Raw genomic sequence first — 19,714 nt, 5'->3', positions numbered from 1 at the left:
TAAAAACACAAATCCAGGATGTTTCCAGGACATTTGTTTAGTCACTCCTGGATTGTTTATATGTTTGATGCTGAGACAAACAAACCAAATTTCATTGAGAAAACAGAGAATTTAAGTGGCACAGAAATAAACTGCTCAAGAGGAGAAGACATGGAGCAGGGAAAGTGTGACACCTGCTGACTGAACCCTGCAGCTGCTTCTCTCTGAGTTATGGTGAGGTGGTGACTCTGAGTCACAGGGAGACACTAACGAGCTGCTTAACGAGCTGCAGCTGCTTCTGATGTCAGACTTCAGAGCAGCAGGAAAATGGGAACTCTGCAAAAGATGATGTTTGACAATTTTATTTACACAGGTAAATAAAATAACTTGTTAATATTTGAATGTATTTAGCTCAGGAAGCTGTAATGAGGACAAAATGTGAGTCCAATGATGCGTGTTGTGTTTGTACTGATCAGTGGACCAATACGCTGTAAACCACAATTCTATAACAGCCAGGACTTTGAAATGATCATTTGCTCTGTTTATTTCTTGTATGTATTCTGTGTTTTTGTCCGACATCATCAGTCTCATTAGGTGACGCTGCACAGGTGACACCTGAATCATCAGGAGCTGAATCTGTGAGATCACGAACCGTCTCCGAAGTCCAGTCAGGCGAGAACATTTCATCCTGTTGATGTCAGAGTTGAGACACACACACAGAAGTGGTAAGTAACAAAGTACATTTACTCCGTTACTACAGTTTTGAGGTACTCGTACTTCACTGGACTATTTCCATTTGCTGTATTTTTAATATCTTTAGTTTCTGCAGGATCAGATTGTTTGTAAAAATTATTATATATTAATAAAACACTGAATCATTGATGAATGATTGGGGTGGCAGTGGCTCAGCATCCGTCTCTTAAAATACACAGTTTTCTTAGTGGAGTACTTTTACTTTATTACATTTAGAGGTCGTACTTTAGTAACTTAACTGAATCTAAGTGTTGTAAAACCTTCAAATGAATAATTATTGATTTTATTTAGATTTTTAAAATATTTAATCATCTTTACATGTTGGATATGAAAGATTTTATTATAACGTTTTCTTTACTTTTTTAATAAAGTTGTCTTGAGTAGAAAAACTAAAGTGTATATTTATTAGGTTTGGTTCTGGGACTAGAGGTGAGTTTGGGACCAAATCCTCCTAAAACATTAAAAACCAGACCCACAGTCCAGGCTGTCTCTGAGCAGGTTTCCATGTTCAGTCAGTTTAAAAAGTCTGGATGTTGTGGATCAGACCAGATCCAGGTTAGAGGTCAAAGTTGCCTAACTGCTGATCATGTGACCAGTTTTAGTGGAAATGTTTTGGTCTGGATCAGTTGGACCTGAAACCTGAAACCTGAATCAGAGTTAACGTCCTGTTCTGGAAACAGAGTGATGGACGAACTAAATACTAATAAACAGAATGTTAGAAAACAAGAAGTCCCATTGAAATTTACATCAGATCAATAAAATAATTTTATTAAAAACTCATCTTAAAATAATGTTAAAAGTCAAAGAATCTGGAAATTTCACAAATGAAACTAGGCAGAAAACAAAGTACAGCAAAGTAAACCATGTTGACATTTACCTGAGCCAGCTCAACAGGTGGAGCCGAGGTTGTTGATAAAGAAACTGTTGCATAACAAACGCGTCATTTACATTTAGTTGTTTATCGGACGCTTTTATCCAAAGCGAGGTACAAGGCAGAGTAAGGAGGTCTTGCCTAATTCCAAGCCCAGTCTCCTGCACGGAGGGCGGTGATCTTACCGCCATGTGATGAATGTTCACACGAAGTAACAAACTGAGTTATTAGAAAATTACAAACAACAACAATAATAATAATAAATAATGATAATAGATTTATTGAAGTATATATTTCTATTATAGTTTTCATAATAAAGTGAGTTTTCTTTTATTCATTCACTCAGGGAACGTCATTTTCTAATAAACATAAACAGAAGCAACATGTTGTTGGTCTCTGGTCTCGGGGGTCTGGGTCTGGTCCTCAGTATGGCATGTGCTGCAGGAGGGAGGGGCTGCTGTGAGGCTATTTTCTCCTAATCACTCTGACAAACAGCCGGTGGGGGGTGGGGTCTGGTGTCTTTCATCGGGGTTTAAAGGCTGTGGGGTCGAGTCTGAGGCAGATCAGAATCACCCACACGGAGGAAGATGGACATCAAGACGGGTCAGTTGGTGCACCCCCTCACCGCCATGGAGAGCCTGGAGAAGCAGCTGAGCTGCCCCATCTGCCTTGACATGTTCACCAAGCCCGTGGTCATCCTACCCTGCCAGCACAACCTGTGCCGTGGCTGCGCCAACGACCTCTACGAGTCCAGGAACCCCTACCACTTCTCAGGGGGCACCTTCCGCTGCCCCACCTGCCGTTTCGATGTGGTGCTGGACCGACACGGCGTCTACGGGCTGCAGAGGAACCTGCTGGTGGAGAACATCATCGACATTTACAAGCAGCAGCAGGAGAGCCAGGGGGGTGACGCTGAGGATCCCCCTCTGAAGGACAAAGACTCCAAAGAGCCCAGGTGTAAGGAGCACGAGGACGAACGCATCAACATCTACTGCATGACGTGTCAGACACCCACCTGCTCCATGTGCAAGGTGTTCGGGCAGCACAAGGACTGCGAGGTGTCCCCGCTGCACACCGTCTACCAGAGCCAGAGGGACGAGCTGAGAGCCGCTGTGGAGCAGCTGGCCGCGGGGAACAGCTGCGTCCAGGCCACCATGGCCCACATGGAGGACACCTGCAGACTGCTTCAGGAGAACGGGGAGCTGCAGAGAAGGAGGCTGGGGGAGAGTTTTGACCTACTATACGCCATCATGGAGGAGCGGAAGGGCGAACTGGTGGAGCAGATCAGCCGGGAGGAGCAGGACAAGCTGTCGGTCCTGAGGGCACAGGCCGAGCGGTACCGGCAGCAGCTGCAGCTCAGCAGCCAACTGCAAGAGAAGCTGCAGCGCAGCATGCAGCTCTGCAGCGTCGCCGAGTTCTTGCTCGCCGCCAAGCAACTGCAGGATGAGGCCCGGCAGGCCGCCAGCGGGGCCCAGCTGCAGGGGCCCCAGCCCGGGTACGAGAGCATGGAGCACCTGAGCCTGGACACGGAGGAGGTGGAGGCTCTGCTGTCCCACATGGACTTCAGACAGCAGGGCGAGGACGAAGACCAGGAGTGAAAACAGCAAAGAGAGACTTTAAACAGACTGTGTCATGTCTGGGAGGAAGACCAGGAGGAGAAACGGAGAGCAAGGAACCGGGACTTTGTGCCAGGTCCTGGTCCTGGTCCTGGTCCTCTTCACTGACTGAGGTTGGACTGTGTCCATTTGGAAGAAGCTGCTGCTAAAGAAACTTTTTTACTGGTACAAAATGAAACATTTTGTTTTTGACTTTTTATACTTTTGTATTTTTCTGACTTCAGGTTTGAACAAAGTCCAAACCTCCGTTTTTACTGTTTGTGTCTTAGTGAAACATGTTTTTAGAAGGTGTGAATAAAGTTTTATTTGATTGTTAACTTACTGTCTTCACTTAAATAAAAAATAAAATAAAAAAAAAACTAAAGACTAAAAAAAGAATAAATCTAATCAAACTCAACTCTGCAGTAAAAGTTAAACAGGTCTGACTTCGGTGTCCCGTCCTGGTCCCGTCTCTTGGACTCGGTCCGTATTTAGCGTTGCATGTGGTTTCCTATATTTACCGGGGTCAGTAAACGCCTCGTGCAGCTGAGAACAGACTTTATTTTTACCGAGCTGTCGGGACTGAAGTGGGGTCGTGTTTCACACAGACCCAGCTGCACTAAGGCATACTGGGACACGGTCATCATACTGTTCAGGAGGATGAAGAGGTCGGCCTGGAGCAGTTTCCACTCAGTCCGATAAGAGGCAGCAGCTTAGTAAAATGTAGTTCTGCTGACAGCACGACATCTGGATCAGTGTGTTCTGATCTGATCTGGACCAGATGTGGTACAGCTGGTCCACTAACTACAGAGTCAGCTGCTAAATCCCCAGCTCCTACAGCAGCCCCAAACTGCTTTGGATAAGTTGTTTGCATGATGACATGCAGGATCAGGGATCAGGTAGGGCGGGGGGCCTCAGAGACCAGTAACAGAGTACAAACACATGGATCTTTGAGGTTCAGTGGGTCAGATAAGAAACCAGAAACCAGATTCTGGCAGAAGGCGAGTCTTTAATTAGACTGTGGGACAAAGGAAAACCGGATCGGCCTCTGTGACCCCGACAGCAGCTGACTCAGGCCTTAGACTAAGACAGTCCACAGACCAGGTCTCTGTATCACTCGGTGTTAAAAGAGCAGTCTGTGTAAAACTTTCCCGTTTCATCCTCAGGTCCAGGTTTTTGTTTGTTGTCATGGACTCGTTACATCGTGTTTTCTCTTCGTTGTCTTGTTCTTTCGTTCTGGATCAGTCTTTTGGTCAGACCCTGTTTCAGAGTCTTGGCGTCTTTAGTTCTTTTGTTGACTTGTCTGAACAGTCAGACGGCACCAGGTTTCTGTCAGCTCGGTCCGTCTCATGTTTGAGAGGTGTATTTATGTTCATGGACCCCCCCCCCCCCCCATGTCCTCTGGTATGTTGCTGGATGTTTGTACGTTCACTCAGAAATGTGCACGAGACTCCGAGGATCACGTTGACTCAGTGACTCTGATGTGACACGTGAAACAGAAAAACAAAAACCTGAATCAGCGTCTTCAGTGTCCGATTTATTCCTGATGGAAAAATTCAGTTTTTGTTTAAGTCACTTAGTGGCTCAGGACCGCCCCCCTTTCCAAATTACACAAACCTGGTGCTGGTTTTGATCCAGAGTTGGATCAACTTTTAAACTGGAACCAGTTTTCTTTTCCACAAGCCCATAAGCCAGAGGATGACATCACAGTGAACGTCTCTGAAAGAGATTCCACTGGAGTCCGAACACGCCTGGTCCGAACATGTTAGCATGTGTTGTCTTTAGCCTGTAGCTAGAGGTGAATCAATCAATCAATCTGCAGTTAAATAAATTCGGAAATGATTTTTATCTTTACTACAAAACATGATTAACACCTGATTTCTAAACAAGCTCAGTGAGACATGACTGACCATGACACGGACCAGAAAGAACTGTATTTGTAGGAAGCAGTGGTTGGAAGGTGGTCTGTGGACTGTGCAGACAGAGCAGTGGAGCTTCAGGAACGGTGTTTGAGCCTTTAGAGGCTTCATGTTTAAAATAGAAGTGACTGATCACAGATTAGAAAAGCAGCTGCAGATGAAGTGGGTCACGCTGAGCCGACCAGGACAAATGTCCTCAAACGTCACTCCAGCCAACACTCCTTTAATTACGTTAGCATGTTTTAATTAACGTCACATAACGAAGAGTCCTAATGTTTGAAGCTTCTGTTTATGGGAGTGAACACGTGTCCACAGTTTCTTATTCTGAGTCGTGTCTTGCTAAAGTGATTTCAGTCAGTGAAACCAGGTCCGGTCCTACTTTGACTCGTGTCTTCTTCTGTCATGTTGTCTGTTCTTTGGTTGGGTCAGTTAGTTGGTCTCCCACATTTTGCTGAGTCACATGTTAGTTGGTCTCCCACATTTTGCTGAGTCACGTCTTTAATGTTTCTTATTTGGTCTCGTCTCGTTCAAACCTCGTCTGTATTTCTTTTATTTCTCGCTTCGTCTTGTCTCAGGTTTATATGAAATCCGTCCCGGGTGTTGGACAGACTCTGTCTCCAAACTGGTCTCGGTCGGTGTTAATGTGACACTGGGTCATACTGAGGACATGGAGGACTCCCCCTGGCTCCAAACCGAACCTCTAAACTCAGACTGATGAATCATCCTGACACGTTGACTTACTGTACGTCAAACCAGGTTTTACAGGTCCATGTTGTTGTGAGCTCTGAGTCTGAGCTGAACCAGTAAAACTGGATCCTGCAGAAGAAAGAGATGAGCTGTAGCGCCCCCCGTGGTCACAGTTGGTAACTACACAAAACGAGAAACCACTTTATGATCTGATCAAATCCAAACGGTCTCTGGTTCTGATCCTTGTCCTCACGTTTCAGGTTCACTTCAGTCCCGTCTTCACACTAACACGTGCTGCGTCTTTGTCATGTTCCAAATTATTTAACTTAATTTGGATCAGTAAAGTATTTTTAATTAATTATTATTCTATTTATATTATTTTAGAGGTTTTACACATTTGACACAAGATGAAAATATTTTAACCAGTTTTTCATGTTTCAGTGTTTTTATTTATTATAAATCAAGTGTGTGTGTGTCTGTGTGTGTCTATGTTGTGGTGTCTGTGTGTGTTGTTGTCTGTCTGTGTGTTGTGTGTGTTGTTGTCTGTCTGTGTGTTGTTGTGTGTGTTGTGTGTGTTGTTGTCTCTGTGTGTGTTGTTGTCTGTCTGTGTTGTTGTCTGTCTGTGTGTTGTGTGTGTTGTTGTCTGTCTGTGTGTGTTGTTGTCTGTATGTGTTGTTTGTCTGTGTGTGTTGTTTGTCTGTGTGTGTCTGTGTGTGTGTGTGTGTTTTTGTGTTGTCTGTCTGTGTGTCTTGTGGTGTGTGTTGTTGTCTGTCTGTGTTGTTGTCTCTGTGTGTGTTGTTGTCTGTCTGTGTGATGTCTGTCTGTGTTGTTGTCTGTCTGTGTGTCTTGTTGTGTGTGTTGTTGTCTGTCTGTGTGTCTTGTTGTGTGTGTTGTTGTCTGTCTGTGTGTGTGTTGTTGTCTGTCTGTGTTGTTGTCTCTGTGTGTGTTGTTGTCTGTCTGTGTTGTTGTCTCTGTGTGTGTTGTTGTCTGTCTGTGTGTGTTGTTGTCTGTCTGTGTGTCTTGTTGTGTGTGTTGTTGTCTGTCTGTGTGTTGTTGTGTGTGTTGTTGTCTGTCTGTGTATTGTGTGTGTGGTCTGTCTGTGTGTTGTTGTTGTGTGTGTTGTTGTCTGTCTGTGTGTTGTCTGTCTTTCTGTGTGTTGTTGTCTGTCTGTGTGTTGTTGTCTGTCTGTGTGTTGTTGTGTGTGTTGTTGTCTGTCTGTGTGTTGTGTCTGTCTGTGTATTGTGTTGTTGTGTGTGTTGTTGTCTGTCTGTGTGTTGTGTGTGTTGTCTGTCTGTGTGTTGTTGTTGTGTGTGTTGTTGTCTGTCTGTGTGTTGTGTGTGTTGTTGTCTGTCTGTGTGTTGTGTGTGTTGTGTGTGTTGTTGTCTCACTGTGTGTTGTGTGTTGTGTGTGTTGTTGTCTCACTGTGTGTTGTCTGTCTGTGTGTCTTGTTGTGTGTGTTGTCTGTCTGTGTGTTGTGTGTGTTGTTGTCTGTCTGTGTGTTGTTGTGTGTTGTTGTTGTCTGTGTGTGTGTGTGTGTTGTTGTCTGTCTGTGTTGTTGTCTCTGTGTGTGTGTTGTTGTCTGTCTGTGTGTTGTTGTCTGTCTGTGTGTTGTGTGTGTTGTTGTCTGTCTGTGTGTTGTGTGTGTTGTTGTCTGTCTGTGTGTTGTTGTCTGTGTGTGTTGTTGTCTGTCTGTGTGTTGTTGTGTGTGTTGTCTGTCTGTGTGTTGTCTGTCTGTGTGTTGTTGTGTGTGTTGTTGTCTGTCTGTGTGTGTTGTTGTGTGTGTTGTCTGTCTGTGTGTGTGTTGTGTGTTGTTGTCTGTCTGTGTGTTGTTGTCTGTCTGTGTGTTGTTGTGTGTGTTGTTGTGTGTGTTGTGTTGTCTGTCTGTCTGTGTTGTTGTGTGTGTTGTTGTCAGCAGACCTTCACCATGTGATCCACTCGATCGCTCCACTTCTCGTCACTCGAGCTTCAGACTCAGACGAACACGGTCAGTTTCTTCTTCTTCTCTCTTTTATTTAATTTTTCACTAATGAATAAATTCTTATTAATATTTACTGTAAACTTGTTTTATTTAAGTTCTTTAGTCCAATTTCATTAGTTTACATTTGTTTTTACATTTAAACAACACCTCAGTTAATTTTATCTCAATCAACTCGTCATTATTTCTCTTTTAACAATATGATGATCTTTAAAATGTCAGATTTGAAAACTGGAGACATTAACGATCAGGTAGTGACATATGAGTAATATTTACATGGTGTGTTTAACCGGTCTGTGTTCAGGGTGTGGTGATCACTCAATGTTCACTATCACACGTTTCCTGATTCAAACTGTTTTATATTTAGCTTTTATCCAAAGCGACTTATAAGTGCAAGCAAACAAAATTTAAGTCGAGGAGAAAAACATCAAAGCAAAGTTCTATCAAAAAAGTGTTTCTGTTTCAAGAGATGTGAGAACAAAAAGCAGAAAAATGTTTTTTTTTGTTTGTTTTTTTCTATGATAAATGTCCACTCTAAATCAAGTTTAATCTGAAGTTGTTAAATCTGTTTTACACTTCTAAACCAAGACGACAAGTGTATTTTCCTAACGTTTCCTTTAAAAGATTTAAAGTCAACCTGAAAGTCAGAGCATCTTGTTTTTATGCTTTTTTCTCTTGTTAATGATTTTGTTTCGGTGCTTTTGGGTTTGCGCTTCAGGTCAAAGTTAATATTTAATTCATGATGAATACTTAAAACCTCTGAATTAATTTTAACACTCAGTCAGTTGAGTTGAGTCACATTATCAAAATAAACATCGGGGTTTTGTGATTTGTCCAAAAACACGGCTGCCTACGTTTCCCACAATGCACCTGTCAGGTCAAGACTCAGCAGTCCTTTTACACCTCTAAAGTCTGACTTTTAATAATATTTTAGAATATTTTTTATTGTTAAATATTTTAAACATTTAAACATTTTTGGTTACAGGGATAAAAGTTGATTTTAGGATTTGGTTTAAATATTTTTTCCATATTCTGACTTTTGTTTTTTATTATTTCAGCACCATGGAGCGAAAGCTGGATCTTTCCCGTCTGACAGACGAAGAAGCCAAACACATCTGGGAGGTGATTCAACGAGATTTTACCCTGAGAAAGAAAGAAGAGCAGAGACTCGGGTACACACATCCGTTCGTTTATCCATCCATCCGTTTGTGATGCTGTGACATTTTATCTGTACAGAAAGAGACGGGATCAGAACTGGAAATGCACAAGATGCCAGCTTCATATATTAATATGAATTCATGATTATTGATCAGGGCAAACAAAATGTTGTTGTTTTTATAATTGAATTCAAAAATAATTTGAATTGAAATAATTTAGAAAAACAGAACGGTTGACGCAGCAAACACAGTAAAAAAAAAAAAAGTAAAATAAAGAGTTAAATAGGGTGAAAATGTGATTCACAGTTAATTAGCCTGTTTTAAAAAGTAAGAGTAATTAAAGTAGAAATCGATCATGTGCAGTTTGGAGGAATGTGACTGTGAAAGACGTCGTTGTTGCTGCAGTCGATCACAACTCAGTCACACGGAGAAAGTCTGCAGCAGAAAACGGGAAACTCACAAAGACGCCTGTGTTTCCACTGAAGACTCCAACTCCTATCAGCCCCCGAGGCCAAACTCATAAACACAGACAGGAGCAGCTGCAGCTTGAGTTATATTGTCTTATTTTCCCACAGTAAGATCCTGAAGACACAGTGAACTGACCTGTGATCAGAGGAAACTCCCACTGAATCACATTTAAACTGGCTGATTAAAAGAAAAAACAATTATAGTTTTTATATAATTTCATACTTGAATTACTCTATAATTATAGAGTTTTATTGAAAACTTAAAAATGTTGATAACTGATAGTAAACGATGTGTTGCACGTCTTAACTTCTTCTGGTGAACTTGCTTTTTCAGCAGCAGGATGATGTAAAAGTCTGACTGAAAAAGACTGTGTGTCCTCAGGGTTAACGTGGAAATTTAGTTTAATGATTGTGTCACATGAAGAGCTGAGAACACACTGTTCAGTCACAGCATAGTGTGTCTAAGTTGATTTATTTTGTTGGATTTGTTCACATTTGGTCATCCTTTTAAAAGTAGCTGAATGAATCTGTGAACAGCAGCCAGCTCTCTACAGTGAACCCGTGGTTACATAGATAACCATGACTGTTACTGTGATTCTGAAGAAAACCTAAAAACAAGAAGTTTATGAATTAAGTTCTGCAGCTTTTGTTTCTAAAATTTTATTTTGGAGGGACAATAAAGTTTATATCTTCAGGAAGTGGAAGAATAGAATTTAAACCATAGACCTTCTCCTCACTTATAAATCCCTTAATAATCAGGCTCCATCTTATCTTAAAGACCTCATAGTTCCATATCTTCCAAGCAGAACTCTACGTTCTCAGACTGCAGGTTTACTTGTGGTTCCTAGAGTTTCCAAATGTAGAATGGGAGACAGAGCCTTTAGCTATCAAGCCCCTCCCCTGTGGAACCAGCTCCCAGTTCAGGTTCTGGAGGCAGACACCCTCTCTACATTTAAGACTGGACTTAAAACTTTCCTTTTTTATAAATCTTATAGTTAGAGATGGATCAGGTGACTCTGAACCATCTCTTAGTTCTGCTGCTATAGGTTATTCTGCTGGGGGACCTCTACTGATACACTGAGCTCCTCTCCTCTCTCCTTTCTCCTATCCATTCAGATTCTACCATTTCATGTCATTAACTTTGTGTCTTCTCTCTCCTGTAGTTGTGTTTCCTCCTCTCTCCATTCTCCTCTGCAGGTATCCTCCTCCTTGGAGCTGTATATCTCCAGAGTCCAGTTACTGGTCCTACCAACCTGTCCTGTGTTTTTCTGCTTGTTGTTGTTTTTGTTGCCTGCTGTTCTTTTCTCTCTCCTCTTTCCATTCACCCCAACTGGTCGAGGCAGATGGCCGCCCACCCTGAGCCTGGTTCTGCTGGAGGTTTCTTCCTCTAAAGGGAGTTTTTCCTCTCCACTGTCTCCTGGTGCTGCTCAGTGGGGTTGTTGGGTTTCTATATAATTCTGTGTACAGTCATATTTGTAAGGTCTTAAACCTTAAACACTGTAAAGTGCCTTGAGACGACTTATGTTGGTATTTGGTGCTCTACAAATAAAATTGAAAATGAATATTAGTGTTTTTATGCCAACACCAGATTAAGGGTCCAGGTCCTCAAGGGCTTGAGATCTTGAATTGCATTTCTCCAGATGAAGCTGGTCTGTTGTTGTGGTTGCAGAGACCTGAAGACTAAGATCGAGAAGGAGGACACAAAGAGAGAGCTGCTGGGCTCCCAGAGCAACGTAAGCAACTCGCTGTGTATCCGCTGCCTGCAGCCCTTCAAGTTCCTGGTTAACAGCAAACGTCAGTGTCTGGATTGTCACATGTACACCTGCAAGTCCTGTAGCCGCTACAACAAGAAGGAGCACGGCTGGGTGTGTGATAACTGCCGCATGACCAGGTGAGACTTCAGCAGGTAAGCAGGTGAGACTGCACCAACAGTGAAGTCATTTAGTGTTTGCTGACTTTTTCCACGGAGCCATAAAATCGTCAAGTGTTAACATGGACCCTGATGTATGATTGACAGGTGGCATGTCAGTGTTGTACCTGTTCAGGTAAACACCTGTGTGTTGTGTACCTACAGGGTTCTGAGGATTGGGACTCTGGGATGGTACCATGACAACATCAGGAACCGTTTCAAACGCTTCGGCAGCGCCAAAGTCATGAGATCACTATACAAGAGGCTGAGTGGAGAAAGTGGTAGGTAAAACCTGTTGTCACCTGTAGGAGTCACCTGTAGGACCACCTGTTACTGTTATTCTTGTCTTTTTGTCGCTCAGGAGGTCGAGATGACGACACTCAGAGCATGCCGGACGTCCGCAGCAGTGAGTCAACGATTAAACACTTCACTCAGAATCTGTGTTATTGATCATTTAAATGATGAGTTCATCAGAGGAAAAGTTCTCACAGACTCAACACTAATCCAGTTCCACCCCGATTCTCTGCTCATTGTCCAAACTGCTGTTTGCATCATTCATGGTTTAAGTTAAAGCTTTTTCTCTTTACCTGCAGACGTACATAACGGCGCAGACGACGAGCATGCAGACATCGAGGCTCAGTGCTACAAAGTGGTAAAATCAATAATCAATCATCAAACAGCAGAATGGGACGGGAAGCTGCAGGTTTAAAAGTGTCTCTCTGTTTTCAGATGAGGAAGGGGAAACGTCTGCTGTCTGTTCATCCGATGGACTTCGAGTCTGAGGATTATTTCCCAAACTCGCGAAGAGCTTCTGTACAGGTGAGGTCTCACCTGTGTTCATTCAGGTGTTTTCACTACTTTTACATTTAACTGCTGCACGACTTAATAGCTAATAAAATGTCACCATTGACTGGTTCTGGTCTGGGTGTCCCGTAGACCTAGTCTGTTTTGAACGTGTTAACATCCTTATCGTCTGTTTTATCATGTGCTCTATTCACGTGCGTGTGTAACGTGCAGCAGGTGCAGGAGGATCGATGTTACAGGAACGACGTGGACTACGACATGTACAACCATCGAATGAGCCGCAGGAAGAGTCTGGACCGTTACGCCACTAGACCCGGTTAGAACACAACACACGGTACACGCAGTAGGCCTACACAGAGTACACAGTACTTCAAACCTGGATACGCACCTGAGCTCCTTGTAGTAGTCAGCTTTGTTGGGGTCCACCTGGTGTCAGTCAGAGGAAGCTTGGAGTTTGATGCTTCATTAAACTCACTGACGTCTCGTCTTTAAACCCGAACTTAGTTCAAACTCTCTGAACTTGATTTGAATTTGAGATATGTCCAGGATGTTGTCATAGTTTTATTGTTCTATATTTTACATTTACTAAATAATCACGGTCTAATGATGTTGTTTAATTTGTTTAAATGGTCTCAATTCTACAATGATTTTCATATTTAGTTTTCCTGTTTCCTGCTTTTATTATAGTTTACTTTAATATCTGATCTAGTTTTATACAGTTATGATGTTTTAATGTTTATGGGTTTTTGTATTCTTTATTATTATTGGTTAAAAACAGGAGGCATGAGGCAGAGATGAGGAGCAGACCAACCAGGTGTTTGATTCTCACTCACATAAAACACAGAACATGACAAACTAAACTATACAAACCATTTCCTTATAATTGGTTCACTCATGGGCCAAAGCTTCAAGGTCCTTCATTTGCTCTGCTGTTCTACAAGTGAACTATGAATGTCAAACAGGCAGAGTGATGATGAAGGAATAATGTTTGTGATGCCAATTCATAAATGATTCACTTATTAATCAGGTTTCTGTCTTTATGATATAATGTCGGGGGCAAAAGTGAAAACGGAATCAAACTGGGGATGTCAAGTGACTGTTCTTATGATATTGGGACAATATTTTATTCGTTTGTATTTAAAAATAACTTTTTCAGTTAGTGTTGGGCCTGAGTTTTTTTTGTGTTTGTTTGTTTTTTTGAGGCAAACAAACGCACAATAAAATTCCAAGTTCACAAAGTGACCCTTAGATATCAAATCACAAGCTAAACCTGCAAACAGTCTCATCCAGCCACCTCATGAGGCTTCAAACGTCACACTCTTCGACGGCTCAGTCCTTCAGAAGGACACATCATTCCTCCCCTAGCCCGGCCCAACCCACCTGCCAATCTAAATAAGTGTGTTTTTCTGTCAGGTGAGACAGGCCACATTACACAACACAGAAATATATGAAATAAAATAAGGTAAATCTGTGTCTGTGTCCAAAAGTAATCACATGTTTAAGTATATATCACCCAAACAAAGTGAACACCACTGGCACCACTGCCCTCTCCACATTTAAGACTAGACTTCAAACTTTCCTTTTTTATAAAGCTTATAGTTAGAGATGGATCAGGTGACTCTGAACCATCTCTTAGTTCTGCTGCTATAGGTTAGTCTGCTGGGGGAACTCTACTGATACACTGAGCTCCTCTCCTCTCTCCTTTCTCCTGCATCAATGCAAATGCTACCATTGCATGTCATTAACTTTGTGTCTTCTCTCTCCTGTAGTTGTGTTTCCTCCTCTCTGTCTCCCTCTCTCTGTACTTTTCTGCAGGTATCCTCAGCCTGGAGCTGTACATCTCCAGAATCCAGTTGACTTGTCCAATGTTCTTGATGCTTGTTGTTGTCTTGCCTGCTATTCTTTTCTCTCTTCTCTTTCCACTCACCCCAACTGGTCGAGGCAGATGGCCGCCCACTATGAGCCTGGTTCTGCTGGAGGTTTCTTCCTCTAAAGGGAGTTTTTCCTCTCCACTGTTGCCTAAAGCTTGCTCAAATGGGATTGTTGGGTTTTCTCTATAATTTGTATAAATATTTTCTGTAAGGTCTTAAACCTTACACTGTAAAGTGCCTTGAGATAACTTCTGTTGTAAATTGGCGCTATACAAATAAAACTGAATTGAATTGAATTGAATTGGCATTGAAGAGGACCCTTATTAGGATGAGATTTTGTTTGTTTACCTGTTTGTTCTCACCTGTGTATGAGCAGATGACTACGGGGACAGCAGGATGGTCCGGACCCGCTCTCTGTCTAAGATCAGCTCCTCTGTGGCTCGGCAGCAGTACGTCGACACCTCCGACGAGGATGAATATCAGAGACACCCCCCCATGTACCAACAACCTCCCTACCGCCGCAAAAACAGCAGAGCCTCCTCCCAGGAGAACGTAGGACAAGCCCCACCCGTAAGACTCATTTCCATAGTTAGCATTTGTACAGTTTATTACGATTATTTACTTATATTATTTTAAAAATTTCCACGTATAAAAGAACATATTTCTTTTTTTTTTTAGTAAAAGTGTAATTGAAATGATCTATAATTTTTTATTAATAAAATTTTACCCCATTTTTTTATAACCATAAAATGATTATAAACGTTTCAAATATTTATGTAACTATTGACAGAAACAAAAAAAGAAACTGGTTTGAACAGTTATAAAAATATATATTTTTGTTTTTGCCATGAAATTTTGATTTTTATGCAAAAAAAAAACTTTTACTGTAAAATTTTTTGTGAATCAACCAAAACCTGAGAATCGTGATGATGATAAATCATTTTCTTGGTTTGAACCTCGCAGATAAACGAGTTGAACAAACGCATGTCTGCCATCGAGACTCTGCTGAACCGCCTGGAGGAGAAGATGACGCCTGCTGACCTGGTGGGAGATGTTATTACTTGTGGTTCTGGTTCCAGTTTTTACTGTCGTGACAACTTCCTCACGGTGTCGTCCTGCAGGGTTCGTCTCAGTCTGGTCAGAACGAGGAGGAGAAGCTGAGGAGGAAGCTCAGCGAGCTGGCAGGAAACCTGAGCGATAAGGGCCCATCATCAGACGATGAGGCCGGAAAGAAGAACTCTCGCGGTCAGGCCAGCATCAGGGGCGGCCCGGTGGTCGCTCTGGACTCTCTGAAGGACAAGGAACTCAGCTCGTCCAGTGACGAGATGCCCACTGAGGCTCAGAAGGTAAGAAGAGACTCAGGACTACTGGTTCCAGTCAGCTGTGCTGAATCATGGTAATTTTACAGAAAGTGAGAACCTGGAGATTTGTGAACCCGATCTGACCTTAACTCAAACTTTAGACCAGGGGTGTCCAATCCCAGTCCTCAAGGGCCACTGTCCAGCTTGTTTTGCAACCAGCCTTGCACTTAATTCGTTCTCATGACGTTTACTGATGGTTTAGACTGGACTGGATTCTGCTCCACTTTCCTTTATTCATTGTCACAGGTTTAGGACAGGCCCGGTGATGTTGTTGGTTTCCTCTGGGATTAATTAAATTTTCAATGAAATTCAGTTTTATTTGTAGAGCGCCAAATCCCAGGCTGTATACAGAATTATATAGAAAACCCAACAACCCCACTGAGCAGCACCAGGAGACAGTGAAGAGGGAAAAACTTCCAGCAAAACCAGGCTCAGGTTGGGCGGCCATCTGCCTCGACCGGTTAGGGTGAGTGTAATTCGTCTGGCATCAGGTTTTCTCTGGTAACAAGAACTTAAGAAGAAAATTCTGAATCAAATTGTTATTTTGTTCCGAACTTGTTTCATGAACAAGAACTGAACCAGTTCTGTTGATTAAAAAAACCCTAATAGAGAAATCGGGATACAAGTGAGCTCACAAACCGGGTTTGGGCTGAGTGTTGGGGTCATGGCGGGATTGGGTCTGAGCTGAACACTCTGAGGAGATCACCTCCAGACCGTGGAGTCCAGGCCGATAGCTGCTGCAGGACCAGAGGTTGATTTCCAGCTGCTAATATCTGTCCCTCTACGTGGCTTTCAGAGATCGACTGCCGCTGCCCTCTGTGACCTCACCACCGAGGTCCTGAGAACCATTAACGCCACAGAAAACGCGATGGTCGAGTACGGTTTCTCCCAGCCGGTCGACAGGCCCCACTTAGTGGGCACTGAGATAAAGCAGGCAGATGGTGCTTTCAGGGAACTTGAGGAAAATGTAAGCTTCATAACTTGTTTGTCTGAAGGTCCCACTAAGCAGAACCCCCTGCCCCCCTCGTCTGAAGCATGACCGACATGTATGGACTGGCTTTAACCCCCCAGCTGCTGTGTCCCTGCTAAACATGACCGGGTGTCAGCAGGAATACTGAGTAGGACTGGTTCCAGTTTAGTTCCAGTTCAGCTCCAGCTCGACAAGTTTATCTTTCTCCTTTAAAAAAATCCAAACCTCTGTCCTGTAATTAAGAAACATCTCAAACCAAATGTCCTGAACTGACTGAAACTTCACTGGAGAAGAAAATGTTTGTTGTAACATGAGAAAGGTCATAAATATGAAAAACGAAACATAGACTGGGGTAACTTACAAAAATAGAATATTCAAATGAAATAAAAATAAAAAGAGGAAAAATATGCAATACACAGAAAAATATATTTTGTAAAGAGCTTTTTCTCCTGTTATGAATAAACACCTGAGAAGTTTCAGATCTTTCTTATTATAAAAACATGTTGCTGTAAATAACTTTTGAGTCATGATCTCATTCCTCAGAAAATGATCTAAATGTTAATATTTAACTGTTAAATATGAAGAAACTGAAACATGTTAAACAAATAAAAACTGATCAACTGAGATTTTTATGTTTAAACAAAGAAAAATAAAAATCTGAGCTGAAATGAACCAGTCTGTTCATGTTTTACACTGACACCCAGATCTGCCTTCATCGTCGTCGTCGTCATCTGGGTTTTAAATTCCCCCCGAGGTGACAGCTGTTTTCTCTCCCTCACCTGTCCAGGTGTACATTACAGCCGGTCAGTCATACGAACTGGAGGCGAAGCTTCGGAAACTCGAGCAGAGTGCCAAGAACCGGTTCGGTGGAACAACGGACTCGGAGCTGTCGGAGCTGGAGGATGTGGTGGCGCTGACAGCGGCCAGAGTCCAGAGCGCCGAGAGCGAGGTGGGTCCAGACCAACACCTGGTGGAACTAATGTGACAGGATGAACAGTGATTAGTTAGTTTAGTGAGATGAAGTTTTAGTCAAGTTAAAACAGAGGAGGTAAGAAACAAGTTACTGTGGAAATATTTTAGTCTCAAAGAAAAATCTGCCCCCCACTAAATAATTGAATAACTTAGTGTGAGTGTCAGTGTAATTATTAAAATCCATCATCAATCCGAAATCTATGAAACAGGGAAAGCTATTTCACAGGAATCAGGAGTGATCATATCTACGTTTCGTTAAGGATCCTAAAGGCTGCATTTAAAAACAAAATCATTACTAATCACCTGACATAAAAACTCATTTGTCATGAGAACATTATCTAATTGTTCTTCATGAGCAGATTTTGACAGTGAAGTTAACTTCCTTCATTAGCACTTACTCATCATTATCAGAACTTTACTTTGAAATGAGAGATTTAATGTAATTAATTTATAAGACTTTTATTTTGTAATAGTGAGATTTATTTATATAATTACGTGCTGATAAGTAATCATAGTCTTTTAAATATTAACTTTGTTTCACTGTTTCCTGCATACACCAGACTCTTTGTAAAATAACACAGATTTAAGAAACATTAGCTGTGGTTATTTCTCTGCAGGTTTCTGACATCGAGACTAAAATTGCTGCTCTGAGCGCTGCAGGATCCAAGAAGAAGGTCAGTTCAAAAATCCACAGTATTCTGCAGAAAATATTTAACATTAGCTTGTTTTTATGAAGAACAAGAAATTCATTAACTAAACTGTTTCTGTCATTAGGAACAAACAACAGAAACAAATCAATATAACAATAATTTAGTTTTTATTACACATTACATTGTGCTCACACATTTTAAACTATTTGATTTGTATCAATTTAAAATCATCCACATCTTTGTCTTCAGTTTGTTTATTTCACTTCTAGAGAGAGAATAAATCTTCTCATGATAAAGCCATTTCACCATTCAGATGTTTGAAACTTGAAACGTGTTAAATACTCAGATTAAAGTCTGAGTTCTTCACAACTTCAGCAAAGTGGATTAAAACTGTTTCTGCAGGTTTTTGGATCCTACCAGAAAAAAAAGTCTTCACAGGACTTCAATAGTAAGAACAAACATGTTTGTATGTGACAAAATGAAAAAGTAGTTTTGAAACTGTCAACGACAGATGAAACAAGTTTAACTGTTGTTTCCCTAATGTTGTGACAGAATCGGCCAACGGGGCTCAGTGGAAATCCACCAACATGTACTGAAGCTGGAAACCGATAGATCAGTTACTTCTTTCTTCTGCTGCTGCTGCCAGATGATCTCATTGAACAGAAGTTCTTTAGTCCTTCTTCTCAAGACCTCTGCTTGCAGAGAAAACAACACTTCACAAAGTGCAGAGGATGTTTGAGGTCAAAAATTACAAATATCTAAAAGCAAATATTCAAAAGGTGCAAAGACAATTGGAACCAGCAGCTCCAAAGCTTTTCAACAACCTGATTACTGTTAGTGTAAAACTGAAATTTAAGTAAAGAAAGAAAAAGAAATAAGCTCTTGCGTGGAAATAAATTTTTCACACCAACAAATGTCACATTTGATTTATTTCTCAGACTCAGCTTTTAACCACATCTCAGAGTCATAGTGTGAAAAGAGCTGCTGCTTTCCAAACACAGATTAATATAAGATACACTTCCCATCCAAACAAAAGTCACACACTCTACTATTTCGTTGCCTTTAGCTTTGATTACAGCACACATTCACAGTGGCATGGTTTCAATAAGCCTTTTTTGCAGTGTCTCAACATTCTTTATTGATAACATTATTCTCGTCCAAAGTTGCATTAATTTTTTTACCAAGATCGTGTATTGATGATGGAGAGTCGGACTGCTGCACAAAGTGTTCTCCAGAACATCACAAAGATTCTCAGTGGGGTTAAGGTCTGGACTCTGGTCTGAACATGATGTGTCCTCCTCCCTGAACCACTCTTTCACAGTTTGAGCCTGATGAATCCTGGTATTGTCATCTTGGAATATGACAGTGACATCAGAAGAAAAAATCTATTGATTAATATCCTGGTCATTCAGTATATTCAGGTAGTCAGCTGACCTCATTCTTTGGACTCATAACATTCCTAAACCTAAACCTGACCAACTGCAGCAACCCCAGATCATAGCACTGCCCCCACAGTCTTGTACAGTAGACACTAGGCATGATGGGTGCATCACTTCACCTCCTCTCTTCTTACCCTGATGCTCCATCACTCTGGAACAGGGTCAATCTGGACTCATCAGATCACATGACCTTCTTCTATTGGACAGTTCTTAACCCAGTTTTAGTAGTTTCATCAATCTCCTCAGATGTTTTCTTTGATTAATGTCAATAATTTGACTCTTCTCAAACAGATTAACATCTTTTCCACGACCACAGGATGTGTCTTCAGACGTGG

The 19,714-nt window shown here is 41.7% G+C and overlaps 2 protein-coding genes across 4 annotated transcripts; both read left to right on the top strand.

The window, feature by feature from the left end:
• Positions 1–2,065: 2,065 nt before the first annotated feature.
• Positions 2,066–3,600, top strand: LOC113163148 (E3 ubiquitin-protein ligase TRIM63-like). The gene has a single exon (XM_033326322.1). The coding sequence runs from the start codon at positions 2,191–2,193 to the stop codon at positions 3,199–3,201; it is 1,011 nt and encodes a 336-aa protein (XP_033182213.1). The 5' UTR covers positions 2,066–2,190; the 3' UTR covers positions 3,202–3,600.
• Positions 3,601–7,729: 4,129 nt separating this feature from the next.
• mlpha (melanophilin a) lies at positions 7,730–19,276 on the top strand. 3 transcript variants are annotated; one of them, XM_026363291.1, is made up of 16 exons: positions 7,730–7,788; positions 8,838–8,951; positions 11,073–11,294; positions 11,478–11,593; positions 11,674–11,718; positions 11,906–11,964; positions 12,042–12,131; positions 12,330–12,432; positions 14,364–14,557; positions 14,951–15,031; positions 15,109–15,333; positions 16,145–16,315; positions 17,106–17,267; positions 17,908–17,964; positions 18,343–18,388; positions 18,493–19,276. In XM_026363291.1, exons 2-16 carry the CDS (start codon positions 8,842–8,844, stop codon positions 18,534–18,536), a joined length of 1,725 nt encoding a protein of 574 aa, XP_026219076.1. In that variant the 5' UTR covers positions 7,730–7,788; positions 8,838–8,841; the 3' UTR covers positions 18,537–19,276. The 3 variants fall into 3 exon arrangements, with proteins under 3 accessions (XP_026219076.1, XP_026219077.1, XP_026219078.1); XM_026363292.1 differs by lacking the exon at positions 16,145–16,315; XM_026363293.1 differs by lacking the exons at positions 7,730–7,788; positions 8,838–8,951 and having other exon boundaries at positions 11,184–11,309.
• The last annotated feature ends 438 nt before the right edge of the window (positions 19,277–19,714 follow it).

This window comes from Anabas testudineus, chromosome 2, assembly GCF_900324465.2.
Source record: "Anabas testudineus chromosome 2, fAnaTes1.2, whole genome shotgun sequence".
Taxonomy (NCBI): Eukaryota; Metazoa; Chordata; class Actinopteri; order Anabantiformes; family Anabantidae; genus Anabas; species Anabas testudineus.
Note: the sequence above shows the minus strand (reverse complement) of the source record. Positions and strands in the feature narration are given on the sequence as shown.

What these genes read in the sequence shown, in the direction of transcription:
- LOC113163148 (XM_033326322.1), top strand. Translation starts at nt 2,191, where the DNA reads ATGGACATCAAGACGGGTCAGTTGGTGCACCCCCTCACCGCCATGGAG.
- mlpha (XM_026363291.1), top strand. Translation starts at nt 8,842, where the DNA reads ATGGAGCGAAAGCTGGATCTTTCCCGTCTGACAGACGAAGAAGCCAAA. An exon ending in TCCAGAGCGCCGAGAGCGAG is followed by an intron (nt 17,268 to 17,907) that starts GTGGGTCCAGAC and finishes ATTTCTCTGCAG; the next exon opens with GTTTCTGACATCGAGACTAA. An exon ending in GTCTTCACAGGACTTCAATA is followed by an intron (nt 18,389 to 18,492) that starts GTAAGAACAAAC and finishes ATGTTGTGACAG; the next exon opens with AATCGGCCAACGGGGCTCAG.